At 38.9% G+C, this 24,884-nt stretch overlaps 1 protein-coding gene across 1 annotated transcript in view; it reads right to left on the reverse strand.

Moving 5' to 3' along the window:
- LOC145981192 (nuclear pore complex protein Nup205-like) overlaps positions 1 to 24,884 on the reverse strand; it is a 241,218-nt gene that overhangs the window by 58,466 nt on the left and 157,868 nt on the right. Inside the window, exons 20-24 of the mRNA XM_083114313.1 lie at positions 23,840 to 23,964; positions 17,299 to 17,445; positions 8,081 to 8,263; positions 6,814 to 7,045; positions 1,110 to 1,375 (exon numbers count right to left, since the gene is read on the reverse strand). Of these exons, the coding sequence (XP_082970439.1) occupies positions 1,110 to 1,375; positions 6,814 to 7,045; positions 8,081 to 8,263; positions 17,299 to 17,445; positions 23,840 to 23,964 (953 nt within the window). The remainder of the gene's footprint in view (positions 1 to 1,109; positions 1,376 to 6,813; positions 7,046 to 8,080; positions 8,264 to 17,298; positions 17,446 to 23,839; positions 23,965 to 24,884) is intronic.

The following is a 24,884-nucleotide window of genomic DNA, read 5'->3' on the forward strand; positions in this document are numbered from 1 at the left end:
TTAGAGAGATGGATAAGTGTATGTTATACTTTTTCAGATTATTCTCACTGGATTAAAGTTTAAGATGTTGATGACAACATTCTCTCACAACATTCCAAGAGAATTTTCTTTATTATTTCACGCAAGGAAAGCTTCGAGAACAATTTAATTCGCTAATTTAGGATAATTACTTATAAAACGTTTTCTTTGTGCAGGCCTCATTTCCAGGAAGATCTCAACTCGGGGTAAGCCCCAGTACCTATCGACCTGTTTGGAAAGATGAGCCAATTGTTATTTCGCAACTTTTCTGCCTGAACCGTACTAAAATTTCAACATGATCAGACCACCATTTTTTTTTATTTATAGAATTTCAAAGAGAGCGATCGTTAGCAAAACTAAAAATAAACATCACTTTTTTTTGTTCTCATGATGATAAAAATTAAGAAGCCACACTTGAAAAAAACTTTTGTTAAGCATAGATTAACCAGAATTGAATAAGCTAAATTTTGATATAACTTGTTTTTATGTAGGTATACTGGTTAATTTTTAATTGGAGTCCCAAACTCGAGTATCTAAAATTTTTAATCAGACAGCAGTATCGTGTTAGGACAAAATGCTATTGGCTCAGCCCTAATATAAAACACATATTAAAGTTATACATACAAGAATAATTAGGGTTTGTTTTAATACATATGCTCTGAGCAAAGTTAGGGTATTATATACCAGGACAGGTTCCATGAGTACAACCTGAAAGAAAATCCAGGTAAAAGAATATCCTTAGTAATATTCAATAAACACCTATCAGCTACCTTACTTCCAAAATTGCTCCCCTGTGTTTTTGCACCATGCCATTAAAGTGCATAGGGGGTGTGGAGTTGGGGCCCCACATTTTCTGCATCAAGGCCGAAGGTGGGAGTGATATGATAAGCACAATGCACTCCCCTGGCTGCCTCTACCCACTTTATAAGATGCTGGGTGGGTGCCGGAGCAGCTTGAACAGGTGGAAAAAAATCCCGGGTCTCACCCACCGGGGATCGAACCCGGGACTCTCGCATGGTAGTCAGATGCCCTAACGACTGAGCTACAGTGGCTATTGCTACTTCTATGGGAAGAAAAATGAAATGTATTACCTTACAAACATCATGGCCTCCTGAACAATCATGGCACAGAATAGCAACCAGCCGCTCTGCAAATCTTGTAACAATATCCAGTATTGCTCTGCGCTGACTGAATGGAACTCTTGAATGTGGACCAGACACATCAAGGCGTGAATCGTAAGTGTTGTCACTGCTTTCTTCTGGTTTCTCCTCCTCCTCTTGGGTAACCATGGATGTCATGTGCAGGAAGTACAGCAATGCTCCATATAAATTTGCTCTCACTTTCTGCAGAGTTCTCACTATATTGAGAAAAATAAAATGTCAGAATTGTTATCTAAGCTAAGCTGCGTTCATTACTACTACTGAATTTACAAGGCAACCAAGAAAGTTCTGTCGTATTTTCACCTGACATTTTTAAATGTTCACACATTCACACCCGGCTCTGGGAGGGGCATTTAAAAGGCCACCCCAGGCATTCCCTGAATCCCAAATTTACTTAATAAAAATGTGGCTGGCATCTTAAATTTTCGACTTTTTCAAAATGGCACCCTGGAGGATGCAAATGGCACTTTCTCATTGACTTTTCAGCCTGGCAGATAGGAACTAGGGATAGACAATATCGGAAATTTGATATTGTGATATATCGTTAAGAAAATATCACATACGATACGATATTTTTTCCATATTGTGATATCCGTGATATATCATCCCCATGATATATATCACCAAATATCGTGGCGATACATCAGTGACATGATATATGTATCGCTACAATATTGTGATGATATATCATCTAATTGATATCACCTGAACAATATTTTTCAATACCGCAACTATATTGTCTGGATGATATATTGCCCAACACTAAGAGTAACCAGACAGACCTCCGATGTGTTGTGTCCCCTGGAGCACTCAGTAATTAATTATTCTTCTCCCAGATACCCCATCAGACCTGGCACCCCTTTCATTCGCCATTTAGAAAATCCCCCCCAAAAAACACCCTGCAAAAAATGGACACCCCAGCTAAACAACCGAAGTCGTTTATGGGCAAATACAAACACACACCTTAAAACGTCCATGGTCATTTATGGGCGTAAATGTGTTAAAAAGTTAACAAAATAGACCTGGCAATCATAATCCCCACCATCGTCAGCAATGACCTGTCTTTCACATACTGGAAGAACACTGTTCTAGAATTCTGTGGAACATTAACCCAAGAAGTCATCCAAGTGCAGTTAGGACTTTATCTAGGTTTCAGGACTGCCATCCTCTAAGGTGGTTATCCAGTGAGTGCAACATACGATAATTGGATAGGGCAATGTCTGGGGAATAAGGTGGATGCTTCAGAGTGAAGAACGGCATCATGGGTGATGCTTTCATTTTAATTGCGGACATTATTTTTTAGGCCATTGTTTTTAGGTTTTTTAGGTCGTAAACTTCCGAGCCCTACTGATGAACATGTTTCAGCTTCTCAAGAGTACACAGCTGCATTGATTTGCCAGGTGGAAGCAGTTTGAGATGCACGATACTCTAAGCAGTCACCCAGGGCATGACCACCTTTCTATGCAGAGATGGTTTCGGCTGTTTTGGAACGGGTGCATGTGATGCTAGCCAATGATGATAGCATCGTGGAGTACAGTAAAGAACCCACTTCTCATCGCACGTCAGCAGAGACCCATCGACACACCTTTGGATCAACTTCTTACAGAGAGCCATCAACCTTCCCTCAGAACCTGAAGACCTGCAGACTGAATTCAATCATACCATCTCCCTTGGCATCAGCAATGGGTTCAGCTGACAGGAACTCCTCCACCTCCTAGACACTACCAAAAGAAATATGAACCAGCCATGCCCTCGGAATGAAAGGATAAAAGAAAAATGGGCCAGTCTCCCCCGACATCCTGAACTAACCAAGAAAATCCAAAAAGTTCTAACCAGGCACACTTTCAAGATAGCAGACCAGGCCCCTCCTTCCATAGCCTCCCACCTAACCCATTTCAAATTATATTCCACCAACTCCAATGCAAGAAGTGGCATCTACATGATCACCTGCACTTGTTGAAGCAAGTATGTAGGTATGACAAAGTGATGACTTGATGTTAGGCTCAAGGCACTGACTTGGGAGGGGAAGAACAGGCCTTTACTGCCATCTTACAGACGAAAACTAAAACACAGGCTCTGCCAACATAGTCATGCAAGCAAAATCCACCTTGGAAAGGTTCTCGAAAGAAACTTATGCAATAGTGACCACATCCGCCGACCTCAACATCAATCCAGGGGTTCTAAATAAACCCTGGCTTCCCTCCATCAGGAATATGCATACCCACCCAACCTGCTCCCCCCACACACGACAAGAAACCAAGCACAGGCCTAAAGCGTTCGCAAAAAAGCCTGCCAGTGCATGTGAACAAACGCCTTTCCATGGAAGCACACGACAAGGCCGAGAACCAACACCTACAGTGCCAAAACATGCCTGATGAAGCCACCAGATAGGTGACAAAATCGTTCGCGAAGAAAATTTGCATGGAAAAATGAAAAGTGAACTTATCAGAGTGAATGAACCACCTTATACAGTTTTCCAAAAATGATGTAGGTGTTGTCGACTGGTTTCTGCACTGACATGGAATTCTTCTCCCAAACATGCCCGACCACTGTTCACCTCTAGAGGCATGCATATTTCGTTTTTGACGAAAACCCGAAATGTGAAAAAACACATTCTAATGTTAATTTTTAATGTTTCTGAAAGGTGTGAGGTGCATTTTCCCACCCTGTTCTGTCACGAAATGATGCGAAATGACCTGTAAAATGCAAAATAGACTCTTAAACACGAAATTTACCATTTATATACCGATGCGACAATTTCTGAAGTCTGAAGTATCCTGTGAGTTATGCAATTCACGGAAAATTGATTAATTCTGCTGCAAACATTTGACATGCAAAAATGAACCACTTTATACAGGAATAAACTTAATATTCTGGTAATGATTTAATGTGCTATTAGAAGGGATATGTTTACTTTGTGTAATAGTGCAATTTTTAAATCAAATTTGAGATTATATTCACATATTTAGAACCAAAATGGCATTTCATATACCGCTTATTTACCACTATAACAGTGAAATTTCATTTTATTTACCGCTTTTGAACCCGAAATTGACTCTGTTCTTGTACCGAAATGTAGCTTTTTTATTTACCAAAAATATGTGCCTCTATTCATCTCAATACCCAACTGTAGACCATTGTTGTCTACGACTGTTGGTCTTCCATCATGTGGTGAATCTTCGATAGAGTAATCACCTTCCCTGAGTCTTTAGAACCATCATTGCACTCACTATCCGAGCATTCACGAGATCACTGCTGAAATCCTGGCAAATTTTCTTCTCCACTGTTTCTCCAAAGTTTAAAATCATACAGGTCCTTATCACGCTGTCTCATGTACGCATGCTTCACCTGTCTTCACCGATCACTGATGCTCACATTGAACTGCACAACCCAAAACCTGCTAGTTGAATGTGTATGTACCTTCGAACAACTTATGTGCCTAACCTTAAAACTAGCATTGGGTGAAGAGTGTAATGATCGATACTGTTAGAAACCGACAGAACAATCTTGGTTATCTTTGTAACATTATGTACAGTCCTGATCTGCGAGTACAATTATTGATTTTGTGAGTCTTCTGTGCACAGGAACTTTTATTTAGGAAAGCAAATATATTACAGAGTGACTACTCTAGGACCATGACAAAATTCAAGTATAATTCCCGGTTTTCAAGGCGAACTTTCCTAAAATTCAAGGCTAAAAGCAGAAGTTTTCTCCATTTCAACCTTACATATTACAGCCTCTCAACACCTCCCTCCCCCTAACTAACTAACTCCCAAGCCTTCTTAAACCCGAAGGTTCATGGCTGCAGCAACACAGGCCTTCAAACTGTCCCTATCTTGAGCAAGATCTACAAACTCTTTTCCATCCCTACCGATTTCCTTTAGGTCCATCTCAACGTTATCCCTCCATCTTCATCTTGGCCTTCCTACAGGTCTCTTACCATCAGGTTTCCCAACAAGAATCCTGTAAACTACTCTTTCCTCTCCCATTTGTGCCACATGGTCTGCCCACCTAAGTCCTCCCCCCCTACAAAATATAAATATATTAAAAATATAAAGGATCTGTATGATTCAAATGTATCCAAAACTCTAATTCAATTTAATTAAATAGTACACACATTTAAAATATTTAATTTAAGGTGCAGAGTTTACATTTGCCAATTCACATGTTCAGACTTGATGAAAAATTGTTAATTGTATAAGAGTTTTAAACTCAAATTTCAATAATCAACATCAAGATATCTTATCTTGGAATAATCTTCTGTCTGTCAGATAGATTGTTGTCCAAAGGACACTAACGAAGTAAACAGATTTGGAGCATTCCGTTTCATTTTCCATGCAGCTTTCTGTTCCTTCCTCAATAAAAATGAAAACTTAACTCTGAAAAACTTGTCTCAGGCTTTTGTGCATATGAATAATTTCAAATAGGATTTGGATTACCAAAAGTTGCAGTTTTTCACGTCTACAAGAGAAAAATTCACAAAGAATGAATGCATAATTCCCGGAGCCCATAATTTCCAGAATTCCCAGTGAGTAGCCACCCTGTATTGTGTATATAGAAAAATACCTATTCTAATTTTCCACATAATTTCCATCAACAATGAGACACTTATCATAATACTACACTAGTTTATAACAGTTGTTTGCATAAAACTTACATCAAATAACTTGCTAACAGCACATTCTTGTACAATGGTGTCCAGAGAGCTTTGGGGACAAGTGCATGCTAGATCAGGGCTGAGGGATAGGAGCACAGGTACATATGTCCCCAACTCCAGAAGAAACTCACCATTTCCTCCAACTTCACACCCACACCATAAACCCTAATAAGCTGTTTAGTAGTTCTGTACTACTTGTGCCATGTGTCAATTCAATTATCTTTCCATGTCGCACCCACACGGCGCATGGTCGTTGCTTGGTTCCGCCCACCCCTGTCCACCTGCACCCTGAAGACCACATGATCATTAACAGCAGATGTTATAATTTCACAATCAGTACATAATTTCTGAATATCAATATGCAAAACTTATTTTCAGACCAACAGAATACGACTGAATAAAATATTTCCAGCAAACAAACCATTTCTTATACAGTGCTTCAAAGCATGAATTGGAGGTCATGCAGTGAAATGTAGATTTATTTGGCGTGATAGATGAACTAATTTTAAAAATATAATGTACTATTACAATAATAAAAATAACTATTAGTTAATACGAAAAAATATTTTTCTATCTCCCTTTACTCTAAGGAAGATTATATCTGTAATTTCATAGCAATCGATGTACATATGATTGTAATATTTGTCCCTGGACAGATGAAAAATTATAGGTGCCTCACAGGCAAGAGCAAAGCGCTTTTCAAGATATGCATGTCAAAATTCACAAAAAAGGACAAAATTCACATATTATACCAAATTCGCTATTATCAAATTCAAATGGATGAAAAATGTATTCAGAACACTGCACATACACGAACATTCATTTGCAGTAATGAACTTTTTTAGGTGTCATTGCATTTCCAAAAAAAATAAAGTCCCTAGTTATTTATTTTCCAATAAAATGAAGTATAATTCAATTGAACAGCTTTGTGCCATAAAAATTACATGTAATATTAATAACAAAAAGTCACATACTGACCTGTACCACATATCCATTCCAAAATTTTGGACAGAATTATTTTTAAGGCAGACGCATTTACTTGTAGTGCAATCTTTGGATTGACACTCGTCTCGAGGTCAATAGAAGGCTGGGTATTAAGCTTGGAGTCACTCAGCCCTATCATGTAGCAATGTCTCAAATTGACCATCAGCAGGAGAACTACTCCAGATGACTGAAATGCTAATTCTGGCATTGTCTGATCGGACACAACCTAAAGAAATTTATTATTATTTCATTACACAGATTGTTTTCTTAAAAAAAAAAAAAAAAAAATCACAAAATTCTTCCAGACATCAAATTTAGAATGAAACAATGGTGATGTTCAACTAATTTCTTGCTTCCATGTAACGTTACTTAGATATTGTCTATTGTGATTCTTTCACATATTACGGTATGGGCCAAAATATACAGTACTGAAACTCATGCACCTTGAAAGCGCATGTGCGTTTGTCGATGGGGCATAGCTCAAGCCGCTCGTGTTCTCAGTAGTGAAAAGGAAGTTATAACTCGCTTATAATGTGTATGTAGTGTTTCTTTCAGGATAAATAAACTCACAGATGACAACAATGTAATGTTCGTCTTTTAATTTCAGTACTGTATATTTTGGGTCATACTGTATATTCTAAGCCCTGCTTTAGACGGAAGCATTTTGCTATGTAAATGCTTCCTAATCATATAGCAGACAGTAAGTACTTCACACGGAAGCATTTCATGAAACATTTCAGTTAGCTTTTACAATTACAATGTATAATAACACTCTAAACTCTTCTTTCCTCTACCATTCGTGCCACATGGCCTGTCCACCTAAGTCTCCTAGATTTCATTATTCTAATAATATCTGGACATGAACACTGTACAAATTATGCGGTTCAAAATTATGTAACCTTCTCCACTCAGCTGTCTTCTTTTTAGGAATTGGATTTTGGTTTTGAAAAAGAAACTGCATATTTGGACATAAATTTACAAAACTAAGGTGCATTAACTATATATGTTTATATTTACAAAAGTAATAAGACAATGACTGAAATTTGCACTAAATATCACATTGTTTACAGATATATCAGACATGCATTTTGCGTCATTTCCGGGATATTTAGATACTGTCAGATGCCAACACTCCAGTACTGGTATTAAAAATACCAATAAACAGATACACCAATATGCCTGCCTATATCTATTGATACCTCTGCAGGTAATACAGGTTACCTCTAAACAATATCATTATGTCGAAAAGGAAACACTGTACCTCATTGAGAAGATTCTGCATGACCCCTAACAGCAGTGGGTGTCTGGCTTCGTATGTTAATATATCTGGTGGAGTTACAGTGAACAGAACTTCCGTTACTTGCTCCCATCCATCCATGTACCTTATGGAAGAAGCGGCTCGTTCTCTACACTGGTTTACTTTAAGTGCATACAGGCACATTTCCTGAAGAAAAAGACAATGAGCACGTAAAAATTAATAATTTGCTATACATTTCTAATGAGAAACTTAAAATGAAAAATATCTTATTGTAAGCACAATTTTCTATTTCAGAGCCATTCCATGTGAAAGTGAACAAGGAAGGTATATTATATTTTTATTCCAAGTTTCACCTATTATGTATGAAATTAAAGGAAAAACTATGCAGAATTTGGAATTATTAATACAAACATTAGTTTCAGGGCTTTTAAATTTCTCACTGATTGTTCCTATATCTTAAGCTCTGAAGTATCCTACTTCATATCTGAAACAAACCTTAGTTACTTATGATAATTTTCATAGCCATTGCATTGTTCCATAATCCAACAAATAAAATAATGTGCACACCCATCACAAAATTTGTCACACCCACCACAGGCAAAAAAATGTTTATAAAAAAGTATGGAATATTTTTAAAAACTAAAAGCATTTAAATGTCGAGTAAAGTTTGCTTAGTGAAAATAAAATAAAATAGTTTCAGTAAACCCCTGAAAGACAGACAAAGGTCATAAAGTGAAATCTCAAAAGTGTCTCATCCGTCACAATTACAAAAAATTAGGGATGTGACGAAGCTGAAAATTTACCGATGCCGATATATAACCGATTTTGATACATAAGATTATTCTACAGAAATGGAATGTTATTTTCAGCATGACAAAAATAAATTTGCTACGTACATTTTTGTTGCATATCACATATATATTCTAAAGAGATAGAAGTGCACAAGAAAACAGTTAGTTTTAAAGTTTTTTTTATTGTATCGTTTGTCTTTTATCTTAGTGTAAGCTTGGGAAAGTTCTGGGAAACCAGGCTGATATGTTGCAGATAAAATAAAAAACTACTAAAAATAACAGTTTTCTTTTACGTTTGCATCTACAAGAAGTGGTTATGCGAACCTTTAACAACAACTTAGATTGTCAAGACATTTAACGTTAGTACACAAACAGTCCTTTGAAATGCAAAATGAATTCTTGTTCTTAATATTGTAAATTTAATGTTGGCCGATTCAATTTCAGAAGTTTTGGAAGCACTTCTGGAAGTAACCTACTTCTTCTCTTATCGTAAATCTGACCAGTAACACCAAACACTCGTTCACTGAATACTGATGCAGCAGGTATCCCAAGTATTTTCTTGCCACTTGCTTCAAGTTTGGATATTAATTTTTCAATTTCCAATACAACAGCAGATCCCTGTCATGTGGAACAGTCTGTTCAGCAATGTACTTACTGTTCTATTCTGATTTTGACGTAGGTTGATCCTCTGAATGAGTTTTTCCAATAATTTTGTCTTAAAAACTCCACAGTGATGTAGATCCATAACCTATTTTTCAATAATTCTTACAAAATTAAAATATAAAACTTATTAGAAGATAAAACTCTAGTATTATCTGTACCGGTTTAAATATCGGATTTTTGCTGATATCGATATGTCAATTTCTGCCGATTTTCATACATCTGTAATCGGCTTCAGCACATCCCTACAAAAAATGTATTTTCTGTAGTTGAAAATTGGGATGGAAGAAATATTGTAAAGTTAAAAAACTATCATCAAGAAAAATGAAATTACATGAATTGATAGTTACATATTTGTAGGTGCTGCGAAAATAATTAAAAAATGAATGTAAATTTGTCTGAATGTCACACCTAGCACAATGGAATTACCCATAGGCAAAATTACCCATATTCTTGAAAGAAATGTGTCAACGAAATGGACAACAACGTATTATCCAGCATCAGTACAATAAGATTCCCACTCATTTTATCAAAACAAAATCTTTGACTTTTCTAGATTTTCCAGTCAATTTTAAAATAAGTTCCATTCCATTCTGAAATGTTGAACCACACTTGCTACTGAAGCAAATGAAGTTTATTTAGTGTTCAAAACAAATTAATCAAAATAAGCTCCTATCCTCAAGTTGGTCCAAGAAAAGGTGGAATTTATTTTCACATGGTTATCAGGTATTATCTAATTTCATTTTCACTGAATTTGTCAGGTTTTACAAGAACATTTCGTATATTTTTCCAGGTTGTATATTAAGATTTTTAGACCAAGTTACACAACCTTCAGTCCTCAAAAAATGAAAATGTATTTTCATAGTTAGCATTTTACATGCATATATGTAAAAAATAGTAAGAAAAGACAAAAAAGGTCCACCACAACATACATTTTCTGGGAATCGCAATAAGAGAACTTTGAAAATGTCGTATTTGCTCATGTATATTGTGCACTTTTTTACAAAATTTTGCTCCCAAATACTGAGATGCACATTATGCACAATTTGGACGGAAAATATAAACCATGCATGTTTTTACTGCATGGGTATCGAAAAATTGGTGTCACGGTGGGACAAATGTATAAATGAAAATGGATGTTATGTGGAAACGTAGAGTAATGTTCAACCTTCAAAATTTATATTTCAGTTATTGTGAATACATTTCTGTTTGGCTGTAAAAAAAATTCTCAATTACTTTTTTATATCCCCTTGTGCAAATAACCTATAAAAGTGAAATGGCCATTTCCCACGATTTTTCACTTTGTAACAGAACATTTTGTGACACCAAGAAAAATGGTGCCATTCTCGCAAAATTGGAGTATGTATCTCCTGTCACACGGGATGTGTATCAGCGTTGTTTGTTGGGAGAGAAATAATAGAAAATAACTTCCTGAATGCTGCTCATTCATAACATAATTTTGTTCTTACTTCTACTACGAATGAACTGAAGTGGTGGTTACAGAAGTGAAAGCTTTGGGATGCTAAACGCAGTGGAGGAAGAGGGAGGTGGCATGGGTTGGTGACTCATTGTAAACACAAGATGATATTCTCCTCTTGATCCACATAGAAACAGCTATACAACCTACAACTAACAAGGGAGGTTATCTACGGGTCCCCCCTCCGATTTCCACGAAACTTGGCAGGTGTATAGAGGGGTCCAAAGGAAGAAATGGTGGTTTTTTTGTTTCGACTAAAAAACTGTTTTAGGGGGGCCAAACCTCCCCTTTAATGTCAAGATGAGGACAAATTGAAGTGGGGATCTGACCCCTGTGTCCCCCTCTGATTTCCATGGAACTTGGAAGATGTATAGAAGGGCCCAAAGGAAGAAATACGTGTTTTTTTGGTTCGGCTAAAAAAGGGTTTTAGGGGTCAAAACCTCCTCTCTAATGTCAAGATGAGGACAAATTGAAGTGGGGATCTGACCCCTGTGTCCCCCTCAGGTTTCCATGAAACATGGCAGGTGTATAATAGAGGGCCCAAAGGAAGAAAAACGTGTTTTTTTGTTTCGGCTAAAAAAAAAACTGGCAGATATACAAGTGGAGCATTTGAGATATGGAGTGAATATCACTGGGAAACACAGCTATCACCGACGAGACGAAGAAAGGCAAATATGCCACCCGAGAGCATACAATGTGGCAAAATGCGTTACATAACACACGATACATGCTTGACACAAATCATGTGCAACGCACCTACCACAACAATCACTGATGGGCAGTCTGTCAGGAGATACCCCACAAGCAGAGGAGATAAGAGTAAGGAAACATGAAATGGTGCCAGGAGGCCAGTCATTAGGTGTGCTGTAGTGGGATGGTATGTACGATAAGACATCATGAATCCAAATTCTGTATGTGTGACCCTGTATATAAAGGCTCACAGAAGAAAATAAGGACAACCGTTCTGTATGGAGGTGCCATGTTGAATGTAGTGAATGTGGTCACACTCTTAATACACGCATTTAATGCCAGTAGCCCATCTCCTTTAATAGCAGAGGAGGCATATGTCGCAGACATTGTGAAGGATGTCATTGAAAGATGTACCGAAGATCTTGCGTACATCGCTGAATTTGCTACTTCCTTGGACTTGGACCACCAAGACAATACGTATGTACACACTTTGGAAGATACAGATGATGACACGGAAGAAGACTATACGGACCATTTTTCACCACATACTGTATCCATTGGATATAAACGAAGAGCAGTTGACTTTTGGAGAAGTGGACAGAAGCAACGTTTGTCTCTGACCACCGTGCAAGATCAGTATAAGAAGGTTACCTCAACACGGCAACTACGAAAATGGGAAAAGCAGGTACGTGCAGGAGGAACACGGAAAGAAAAGCTGTGTCAGGTTTCCAAATACGTTTTAGAAAACTTTAGTGATGCCGTGCAAGGACAGGTTCCAATTCATGATATTGATATTCGGAGATGGGCTCTGCAAGCTAAAGCTGAATTGGACCTTCCTCGGTTTACAGCGTCACGGCTTTGGCTTTGGAAATTCAAGAAAACACATCACATCGTGTCCCGGAAGGTCACCAAATTCATTTACACGCACATCTGCTGGCAAGGGGGAACATGTTCAGAACGAACGTGACGGCTTTGTGGATACTGTTAAATCATGTATTGCACAGTACTCTGTCGGAAATGTTTTTAACTCTGATCAAAGCGGTTTTCATTTAGAAATACACAGTGGTCGCACACTAGCTATTTTAGGGAACGAAGAAAGTGGAAACTATCGTGCAATTCAACCAATTATTTCGGCCGCGGGAGAGGTGTTGTCTCCTCTCTTTCTTGTTCTGCAGGAACCTGGAGGTACCTTTGGACCCTATGTCAACCGAACACTGTTCTGTCCAGCAAATGTGTTCATTGCAGCATCTACATTGGGGAAACTGACAACAAATCACTTTAAGACCTGGCTCAAGGAGGTGTACTTCCCAAACACAGGTGAGTTCGGAGCTCTGCTATTGGATTCGTGGAGTGGACATGGTGATATTGTTATACGAAAGGTGACACCACGGGACAAAAACATTACTATGTTGACAATACCTAAAAGATTGACTGCCACTCACCAACCATTAGATGTTGTATGGATTTAGGATTTGGAAAAATTTCGTGCGACTGTTTTCCAATCTTGTTCTGTTACTACACAGTGACATTAATCTCCACCTACGCAATAACATTATCAAACTACAATCACTCACACATAACCAATTGTCCTCACCCAGGTTTCGACACGTCTTCCAATAAGCATGGTATAAGAGTGGGTATCTTCCCGAAAGGCCAACTCCATTTCAGAATCCGGTGGCATTCTGTTTTGTTGGTGACAGTAATCCGATATGTGATGTTTGTGGTGTAGTGGCAGTAATCAGATGTGCATGGTGTAACTGAACCTTATGTTTAAATCATTTTTTGAGGAGTACTATTACTGTGACGAGTATGTACACTGACACCGTGGAAGCAACAATTGGAGCGGTTTTCAATGTGATGCATGGGTGGTTGTCTTTACTTTGTGTTGGCAGATCGGTTACCATAACGTTCTTTCGTGTTACTTCCTGGTGGTAATAAATATTTTATACATGCTGTGTATTCATCTATGGAACTATCCTCTTGTGTCCTTGGCTATGGATATCACCTATATCATATCTAGGTCATGCTTGATAGGGTTATGGTTCCCATGTGTGGCTATTTTGATGCTCCGTTACCCTGCTTTGGTCCGTCTATTGTTATGCCCATGCCTATCCGGGAACAACGGTGTCTGTGATTTCGGCATCTCTCTACAATTGCACTGCGTTTGGTATCGACAATCCTACAGTTCTGTGCTGTGTGTGTTCCAATTATAATTATATGAGCATGTTGTTCCTACGTGGTTTCGGAGTCAGATCCCCACTTCAATCTGTTCTCATCTTGACATTTGAGGGCAGCTTTTAACCCCTAAAACAATTTTTCAGCCGAAACAAAAAAACATGTATTTCTTCCTCTGGGCTCCTCTACACACCTGCCAAGTTTCATGGAAAGCGGAGTTGGACACAGGGGTCAGATCCCACTTCAATTTGTCCTGATCTTGATGTTAGAGGGGAGGTTTTGGCCTCTAAAACCATTTTTTTAGCCGAAACAAAAAAACATGTATTTCTTCCTTTGGGCCCCTCTATACACCTGCCAAGTTTCATGGAAATCGAAGGGGGACACTTGGATAACCTCCCTTGTAAGAAAGCCATTTCTTGAACCTGGATTGTACTGCTCATATATGAGATATAATTGTTTGTCACTTTTCCCCATCAAAAACCAGGTTGTGCATTATACACATCACGGTTCCTGTCGTTCCAAGCATGTTGCTAGGAGCACTGGTGTAGCCAGTTTGTCTGCTATGTTTGCTGCACTGGATCTCAGTTGTTGCAATAGCAGGAGCCGGATGTGAAGTGCCTGACCATCGTCAACGTTTAGTTCATGCGGAAAGGGCATAATTGTGTGTCTCTCTTTGATGTTGGTGTCAATTAGCATGTGCAATGTAAGCCTGACTGAAACCTTTTTGACTGAGTTTCCTAGGCAATTACTGGACTAGCAAAGCACCTCACGTTCAACAAACACTTGTTCAAAAAAACTATTTGCCCTTCTGGTAAAGTCAAACTCACTTCAACACAGTACACCTCAGTAACAGTTTCTTGCAGGCCAAAAAGGTTCTGGCTCCTGGACCCATGGCGAGGATAATCCTTTCTGGGGCCTTGTTTTCTTGTGATTGTCCTGCTGTGTGTTGAGTGAACCTTTACAGTCACAGCTTTTAACCTAGCTAAGGAGATATTAGCCCTTAGAGACACTACAGTTTAAATTATTCTTAATTAATGAATCAATGAATTAGTTTTATAAATTGGGTAAGGAAGTTTTTAACACATATTTTATTTCCTATTAAAGGCCTGTCCTCAATTAGGTTTCAGTAAAGGTGTTTATCTCCATAACGTGTAAGGTAGAGTTTCCCTCACACTTTTACAATGCCATGAGGCATACATAGGGGGATGTTTTTTTTTTTTGGGGGGGGGGAGTATGGCCAGACACATTTTCCGATCTCATCAATTTTGGAGGTGATGTGATAAGCACCATGCTCTGACTGCCTTCACCTCACAGGGTTGTCCCCAGGTACCCATTTAGTTGAAGCTGGGTGAGATCCAGAGCCACTTTATGTGGGGACAAGGATGGAAAAAAATAGGACCTTAGGTCACCTACACCAGGGATCAAAGCTGGGCAATTAGACACCCTAACAACTAGAGCGCCACAGTTCCCCATAATGTGTGATGAGCAAAATTAGCCCATGTGCTGATTTGACCATAATATAAAAATCAATCCATAAAACTCTAGGCATATGATTAAGCGGCACACTGCTACATGCATAGTAGCACAGCTGATCATTGCTTCTGTGGGAACAAGCATTTCTTTGAGTCTGCATGACTGTGAACAGAAGGTCGCCAGCAAATCGTAACATACCCCAGCGGTGGAGTAGAATCATGCCAACACTTGTCAGAACTTGCATCTCGATTTTGTTGAGGAGAGAGCTTTTGACAGGAAGCAGCAGGATGCTGGCCTGAAGGGGAAGGTAAGTGGAGGTGAGTGAGAGGTAACAAAACTAGGAGGATCAAAATGAAAGAGGTATTTTGTTGGTCATCGGTAAGAGGAGTAAGACTGCTGGAATAGAGGCTACTCGCACCGAAGGAATAAGTTATTCCTTATTCCTGTAACCTGCCAATCTCAGTCAGAAGGATTGGGACAAAACATCTGTTGTCTTTTAATTAATTATGCTAGGTTATTTACCTCACATCTGGCCCTTTTAGGGCCGACGCAGCAAGCAAGCGTTATTATTTGGTGAATGAGCTACTTCCCCATTGGTTCGATCCCCGTAGAATGTTACGAAATAGTTTCTGCTGCTAGAATGAAGATTGCTCAGCCATCTGCCTGAAGCAGGTGCATTCACAAGTGTAGGTAAAGGCTCTTACAAGATCTTCACCTGCTAGTGAAGTACCACGCAGAAATTTGTGGGTGAGAGATCTATAATGTATAACAAACTTAACACTTAACTTGGCGTTGGTTGACTGATCTTGGAGTAACGCCAATGGTCGACATGTTAGCACGACGCTAACACCTTCATTTTTTTCCCCTATTTCTTCGATCTTTTTTGGTTCTCGATATCATTTTTTGTTCATTATGTGAATATTCCACATTGTTGCTTCATCGCATCCAGTGTACCGTGGCCCATGAACATTTCTTTTGAGTTTGATTGTCATCTTTAATGGCTGATACTTCACTGTTGCTGTCCTGATCACTTATGCCAGGCTGCTCCACATCATTGTCTTCTGAATAAAGAATATCACTCTGCCCCTCACCTACACTTTGATAGTCTCTATCGTCCATTAACCATTGCAATATATGAGTATTGTCCATCATGAGAAAAGTCACTTAAACACAAAATGACCAATAAAATTCATGAATACAAAAATAAACAAATGATAAAAAGACAATCCCGCAGTTGGTTGACATTTGAACATCATGCTTACATCTGAAATGTGTTGATAGGATCACGGCACAGTACCTACTAATGGAAGGGAACACTCCACCCTATTATACAAGGTTAGCCTAAAAGAAATAGACACTTTCGTTTTAATAATAGAGCTGAAATACTTACATGATTTGAAGATACGTCCTGAAGTTTACATTGGTAAGTTACAAGTGTTCTATGCGTGACCCTTTTGTAACACGATAGATATCAATGCGATAGTCCAGTTCTCCTCGCCCAGGACTTTTCCCCAGTTTCCTTAAATGTCTTTCTTCAATCATAGATGGACTGCCTTGTGTGTGGTTGCTTGCCATACCGTGTTCTAAAACGACGCTGTACGACAGTAGCTTAATTTGGTTTTTAAACTCAATCACGCAGAAAGCCACCTGGCTAGTGGTTATAATGCTCGGCTTACATCAAGGGTGCGCACATAATGCTGATGTCACGAAGACAAGCGAAAAGCGGAGGTTGTAAACTAGAAGACTTTCTCTATAAAACAGTACTAAATGCTTTCTGATGTAACAAACAAATTTCAATTTGCAAAGTGCTTAAATTGTCTATTTCTTTTAGGCTATGCCTGTATTTTTCCCACAAAACAAAAGACAGCAAGCCTACATCTCAAAGAGCTTTCGTATTTTACAACAAATTTCAATGATGCCAGGTTAACCGTTTCTTTAAAATATAATCAGCTCACCCGAATTTCCTTCATGATCATATCCCGCTGTGTTGCTGTTGAGCTGCCTTGAATAGCTGCAATTTCTGCCATGAGGATTTGGTGGAGTTTCTGTACATCAATGAGCTTCAACCCAGGGCTCACAACAGATTCACATTTCTTTATGACCTGCGGAAGAATAACATTGATTTTGTGTATATTATATTAACAGAAAACTATCAGTTGCCACTAAAAATATATCTGAAAATATATATCCTCAAAATGTATAGTAGCAAGTTGCATAATACAATTAAAAACTTTTGTGTATGTAAAGTTTTGTATTTTGTCACAGGCTGCCATCTCTTTTCTAGAGATTAATGAAGGCAGTGGCCTTTCAAAATTAATCAATAAAAACTGCAATAATAGTAACCTATGGCGCAACAGCCTGTGCCAGGGCCTACTTACTGACAGCCGGCCTGACTCGCACCTACCGAGGTAGGAGATCATCCAACCAAAAAAATTTGGTCATTAATGGGTTAACCTTTAGTGGATAGAGCCCTGGATGCCTGGAAAACCTCTACGGATGGGACCATTTCAAGTGTGATCTTTTAAAACTTGCCACGAAATACCAAAAAAATTGTCATTTGAGAACTAATTGTTGTACAGACACATGCAAAGTTTCGTTGAACACAGACTAATCAGACTAATACTTCTTGGGTAAAAAAGTAACAGCACTGTATAAGGGTGGCAGTTACCAGCTTAAAGAACAATTTCTGCATCTAGAGGTGGCCCCACTCTTTGAGGATATGTAATGCCCATGCCACAACTCTGAAAATAAACAGAAATTACAGTGTTCAGAAATTCTGTATAATTTCAGATTTCAGAAAATCTGTTACTGCATCCTCCCTGGACCATTAATTGTTGAATGTTGTTTAAAGTGTCTTAATACTTCTTACTCATTGTTACATGTAAAATATATATATATATATTTAAATGCAGTGATTTAGGAGTAATAGCCCTTTTTATAAATCTATTCCATAACACTAAGGGGCTAACAATGGACTTTTTCAATCTCCACTTGTTAATAATAGTAACAATGGATGTGTTGTTTTGTAATTTGAGTATGCCATACCTTCATATGCATACTAATGGACAAAAAAGACAAAACTGTAATATTGTGTGTAGTTTTCAAGAAATGGCATATTAATTGCTCCTCGCAGTGCTGGTCGATATATAGACTATCTGTCAGCAAAAGCATAACATAAGAATCTCTGATGCCCGTTTGCACCAACGTTGTACTAACTCGCGAGTAAAAAGATCCATGGGTCAGGGTAATCCTCGAGAAACGTGCATCTTCTGTTGCACCAAAGTGTAACGTGCGATGAACATAGACAGTCACAAAACTCTGGATTAACCTTAGGAGGGTAGCTAGCCTCAAAGCAAGTGCGTAAACGTCATACAAATGGAAGTGCATGATTAGCTACTCCTTTAGAAAAGGACTGGTTGGCAGGGTTCTACATGTGTTGTCGTAGGAAACAAGGAAAGCATGTAAGTAATGGTACATGGACATTGGTATCCTAAACAGTGACAAACAACGATGAGAAAATTTCAAGCATGGAATAAAGATGGGGAAAAACATATTTACAAGGTGTACAACTTTGCTTCCGCCGTTTTCCGACAGGTGGCAACAACAGGAAGTAGCGGTCGAAAGAAGCAGATCGCAGACGTCACGCAGTTAGCTTGGACCTCTGTCAAGATAACCCCATTCAAACATTTGTCGAGTGGTGTGTGCATCGTGAAGTTGTTCGCGATTGAAAATGTCAGTGTACGAGCCAAATTCTCGCCATTTGCGGGAGGTTCTACTTTTTTGTTTCAATATGAAGAAAACTGCAGCTGAGGCTCATCGAATGCTCTCCACTACGTACGGTGAGGATGCTATAAGTGAGAGAACCTGTCGTGAGTGGTTTCAACGCTTCAAGAACGGTGACTTTAACGTCGAAGACCGGCATAGTGGTGGAAGACAGAAAGTTTTCGAAGATGCAGAATTGGAGACATTGCTGAGTGAAGACTCGCGTCAAACTCAAGAAGAATTGGCACGATCATTGGGAGTGACACAGCAAGCCATTTCAAAACGTCTGAAAGCCATGGGTATGATTCAGAAAGAAGGAACTTGGGTCCCGTATGAGCTGAAACCAAGAGACATTGAACGGCGTTTGTGTGTTTGTGAACAGTTGCTTCAGAGGCAAAAACGGAAGGGATGTCTGCATCGGATTGTGACCGGGGATGAAAAATGGGTTCATTACGATAACCCAAAATGCAAAAAATCATGGGGATATCCCGGCCATGCTTCCACATCGACGGCCAAACTGAATATTCATGGCTCCAAGTGAAACAATCACAGGTGCTCGTTATCGAACGCAATTAATGCGTTTGAGCCGAGCATTGATGGACAAACGGCCGCAATACAGCGAGAGGCACGACAAAGTGATTTTGCAGCATGACAACGCACGACCCCACATTGCCAAAGTGGTGAAAACGTACTTGGAAACATTAAGATGGGACATCCTACCCCACCCGCCTTATTCTCCAGACATCGCTCCCTCTGATTATCACCTGTTTAGATCAATGGCTCGTGAACTGGCTGACCAACACTTCCAATCTTATGAAGAAGTCAAAAAGTGGATCGATTCGTGGATCGCCTCCAAAGATGAACAATTTTTTAGATGCGGCATTCGTACGCTGCCCGAAAGATGGGAGTAAGTAGTGGCCAGCGATGGACAATACTTTGAATAATGCCTGGGTAAGCAATGTTTTTCATTACAGCGTCATATTTTTGGGGAAAAACGGCGGAAGCAAAGTTGTACACCTTGTACATGAATAGATTTTGATATATTAGCGCAGCTTGCAATCGTAGTAAGTAGCGTTACATTTATATTTGCAGTAGATTTATATAGTGATTATCTCAACGTAGCATTCACGATCTTTTTTTATAGATAAAGTTTACATTGCTACTGGTTTCTGCATGTATGTGTATGCTTGTATTGCACGTGCAATTTTGCAAACTATGTACTGCAGAATATGTACACTAAACATCTCCCAAAGTATATACATAGTAACATACTATATATTTCTCGCTTTTCAGATGCACAGTTTGAATCTATTACTTCCTATTTAACATTTGAACACCCAGGGGGAAAAATGATGAATGTTGATTTTTCGCCCATTTTGAAATCGCAGCACCATCTGATAGCTCTGAAGCTGTACTGTAAGAATGTGAACAGCCTTGAGGGGGAAGGGGGGGAACAGTGAGACGTGCCTGAAAAACGCATTCAAACATACGGGGAAAGGGGGGAAAACAATGAAAGTCCGAGCGTCGGGGGAAGAATGATGAGTGTTTTCTGTTAAATAATGTGTGCCTCACTGAAACGGTTAAGCGCTACGGGAAGGTTATTCCAGTCGTTCGTTGTGCGTGTATTGAATTGTGCAGTGTTGTGATCAGTTCTATTGTGTACTATTTGTGACGAACCTGAATGTTTGCTTAATATTTGTTGATATATTAAGATTTTTAAATGTTTGTTATTTCAAATTATGTGCAAGATGTCACAGACAACTTTAATTAGATTGGTACAGTTGTGGTTGGAACTTGTACATATGTTTAGATATAAGTCATAATCTGTTCGCATTGACGTCAAGTTCCCATCTCAAGAGAGGAAGTGAACCTGCCTGAATGTTTTCTCCTGATGACGGACTGAATTGAAAAACAGGTGAAGGTGAGGAATCAATAAGCATATGGTAACGGAAAAAATGGAATGCCAGAATAGTTTTATTGGTTTACATTAATTGTGTTTTTTTGTAACGACTAGTTTCCAAAAGGAGGACGTTGCATATTTCTGCAGTAGTATGGAAAGTGATTTGGAAAATATACAAAGTGATAGTGATGAGGTGGGAAAAGTTGCAACGAAATCCACCAAGAAGAGAAAAAAGACTGGACGAATGAGGGATGTGATGAAGAAATTGAGACTTGCATCTCACGCAACAGGTGACGATTGTAAATGTAAATGGTTCAGATATTTTGAAGTGGCGGGAGAAAGTTAAAGAAAACGATTGATTAAGGAATTCAATACTCTTGGAACCTTTGACGAACAGAATCAATATCTGTCAGGACTCATCACTGTCCTTCCCCTGACGAAACGAAAGCACAGCAAAAATATTGAAGCCAGCATGCACGAAAAGAATGCTTCATATGCTTTCAGAGTCAGAGTTAAAGTCGAGGATTTCAATCCAAGACATCCGTGTTTGCTTCAAAGCTTTTATCGCTTTGCATGGTATCACACCTACACCAGTGCAGACCATCCAATCTTCTCTGGTTTCTCGAGGCACTTCTCCTAATGATGGGAGAGGAAAGCACACAAGTAGACCACACAAACTGTCTGAAGAAACTTATGCACTGGTGATGGACTTCATAAAATCGTTAAAAGGGCGAAAATCTCATTATTCCCTGAAGGATTCTGATAAAATATACCTACCAGAAGAGCTCAACTTGACGAAGTTGACCGAAATGTACAACAAAACCCACCCGGAAAACCGTGTTCATTATGACACGTTCCGATCAATTTTCAACAACAATTTCAATATTTCCTTCGGATACCCACGCAAGGACACTTGCAGTACGTGTGACTCGTACAAGTCGCAAAAAGCTGTGATTGAAGCTGGCATCAATGACTGAAAAATCAAAAAGAGAAACAGAACTCTCAAGACTGGAAACAGAACACAAACTTCATTTGATGAAAGCTCAGAAGTTTTATTTATTTTATTTAGTTTTTTATTTATTATGTTATTTCCAATCAGGGGCCACTCCTAATTAGATAAAATCACGAGCTACATAAATCAACAGTCCTATGTTGAGTTGCCGGACGAATGGAGGGATGTAATAAGGAGCAGCAGACACAAACCAACGCCATTTGCTGTGGTAAACTGCACGAAGGAGCTCTTCAAGACGTAGACTGAGTTCTTGAAGAAGTTAGACTTCAAAAAGAGCTAGGAAGAATAAGGCGCAAGTGTGTCTTTTTTACGAACACTTCTGAGACCCTCAACCTCTTCTACAATAGAACAACAGAAAAAAATGATAGCTGATAAGTCTATAAGAAAGATCTCAGAACATGTAAAATCTAGAATTTCAGATTCATCTCCTGCCAAAATGTCCATTTCCTACCAGGCCAGTGCGTTGTTTGGAGATACGAGCTGAAAACCCTACCAAAATTTTCTACCACAATACCTATCTTGGTAATTACTTGCGCGATGATGTCATGTGGCGACCACCGGTGAGGAAAGAACAAAGGGACCTCTACTTCACCTAGAACCATTTTGAGAAACCTGTACGATGGACCGCTGCCCATTCCTTTGCCCAAGTACAAGGATCTCCAGGATTTGAAGCGATTTCTCACCAACCCAGAGGCTCAAAATTTTACGGGACCATGATAACCACCAACCCTACGGCACAAAATGATGAGGATCTCTATGTGGACTACTTAGTTCATGATCAGGAATAGTTTGTCAGTGAGTTACCCCCAAGACTGATCCAACTTTTTTCATTTTGATGATAGTTTGATAAATAACAAACATATCACTTTTTAATGTTGTAGTGTTACTCTCATTTTGTCTTTGTTCATTAGTGCACACCTGCAATGTAGAATTAAAACCACATTTTTTGGCATAATTTTGCTTATTACTCTTTTTTGGTTTCCTCTCATTCTCCAGAAACATTTTCTTATGGTTATCTACATCTGTGGGAGTAAAAAGATACTTAAAAATAATTATTATGGCATATTTATGAATAGAAATACTACTTTTTCATTTCCAGGCAAATCGTCTCGAATGAACATTCATAGTTTTTCCCCCTGCCCCTTCATTTATTTAGTTTTGAAATTCTGAAGTGATGCATTGCCGGTTACAGATGGTAACTCCGCTGCACGTGGGTTAAATCCACTATTACTCGCCGATCTCGAAGGGCAAAATTGACCCTCTTACTCCCAGATTACCAGGTGTTTCTGTTGGTGCGATAGATAATCAGCTGATTCGTGGGTTAACTCTGAGTTTATTCTTACTCGCGACTAAATTGACGTTGGTGCAAACGGACATGAATGGACATCTGAATAATGTATCAGCTTGAGGGGTTAATCAACAACAATGACATAAACAGAACTTCACATACAAAACTGGAACCTGAAGCATAATTAGTTTCCGTACTATACTCTGTTGTGGCTATCTCTGGAACAAAGCCACGCGTAGTGACAGAGAAGGAAATCAAGTGGGCAGAGCGAAGCATTACATGCTGCAGAAAAGCCTGGTATCTGCAGTCACTCCCCCTCCATGCAATCCCATTCCCTCTCACGTGTTTATTGGTGGAACCGTCTCACCACATTACTTGCGCACACTTGTTTTCGTCTGCTTGCTCCAGAGATAGTTAGACAGAGTATAGGTCTTATTCACCTCAAATTTATATATATCCAAATGTTTACATCTACTGTGGAATCAAGTAAACCTCACATTCTGCACAACCCATAGCAATACATAATATAAATACCTGCTCTATCATTGTTGGTTCAAAGAATTCCCATTCTGGTTTTTTCATTGTGTGTGTCTTGAAATCTACCAGCTGCATAAGCTTAAATATCAGCTGGTCTCCTGTCTTGCGGTTCAAATTTGTACCTGGAAATTATGCAAAAATCACAATTTGGTTTTATTTCGCACTCTTATTTTCTGGATATATGGATTTTCATATTAAATAAAAGCTATTTTAATAATGTGATTATCTTACATGTGAACTTAAGAATATTTTGAAGTAGAATTCTGCTAGATTGATATACAAGGGGAAAGTGAAAAGTTTTGAGCCTCACAGGGAAGGGGTGTTTGAGCTCCAGTCTCAATATGATTTCTCTACATAATCTCTATAATCACCCCCCAGATCAATGCACTGATGCATTCTGTGCTGCAGTTTGTTTACAATTATTTGGTAGAATGATTTGTCCTGAGTCTCACATCACTGAATGACCGCCTTCGTCCGTGTGGAAGTGGCGTCCTAGCAGGGAAAAGATGAAAATCTGACGAGGCAGGTCAGTGGAATAAGGTGGATGGGGAAGTGTGGTGAAGCCACACTTGACCAAAGCAGCCTGTGCAGTGAGGCCTTGCCGACAGAGGTACCGAATCATGGCCCTGTCGGCCACACTCTTCTCCGACACTTCATTCATTTTCAACCTGACTAAAAAATAGAAAACAACTTGTGAATTTCATAAAAGTTCTCACAGAGTGCCCTAGAACTCAAATCTTACATCCTCCAAAATTTTAACTACCTAGCATCACTCCTTCCATGTGAGGCTCAAAACTTTTCACTCTCCTCTCGTAGTACAGTTCAAATGCAATGCCTGATTATTAACATGATATTAAAAAAACTCCTTTTGCTACGTAGTGGCAACATTGTTGTTAAAATAACATAAAACACATAAACAGCACGATACGGGATACTTTAAAAGTTTGTCCAAGCTTTCGACTAAATCTCGGAGTTGTCAACAGGGTCGGTCGAGGTTCAGATAACGTCAAAATAAATAAAGATTTCCACATAAATTGTAGTT

The sequence above is a fragment of the Lepisma saccharinum genome, chromosome 29 (assembly GCF_977018435.1).
Source record: "Lepisma saccharinum chromosome 29, izLepSacc3.1, whole genome shotgun sequence".
NCBI classification, from domain to species: domain Eukaryota; kingdom Metazoa; phylum Arthropoda; class Insecta; order Zygentoma; family Lepismatidae; genus Lepisma; species Lepisma saccharinum.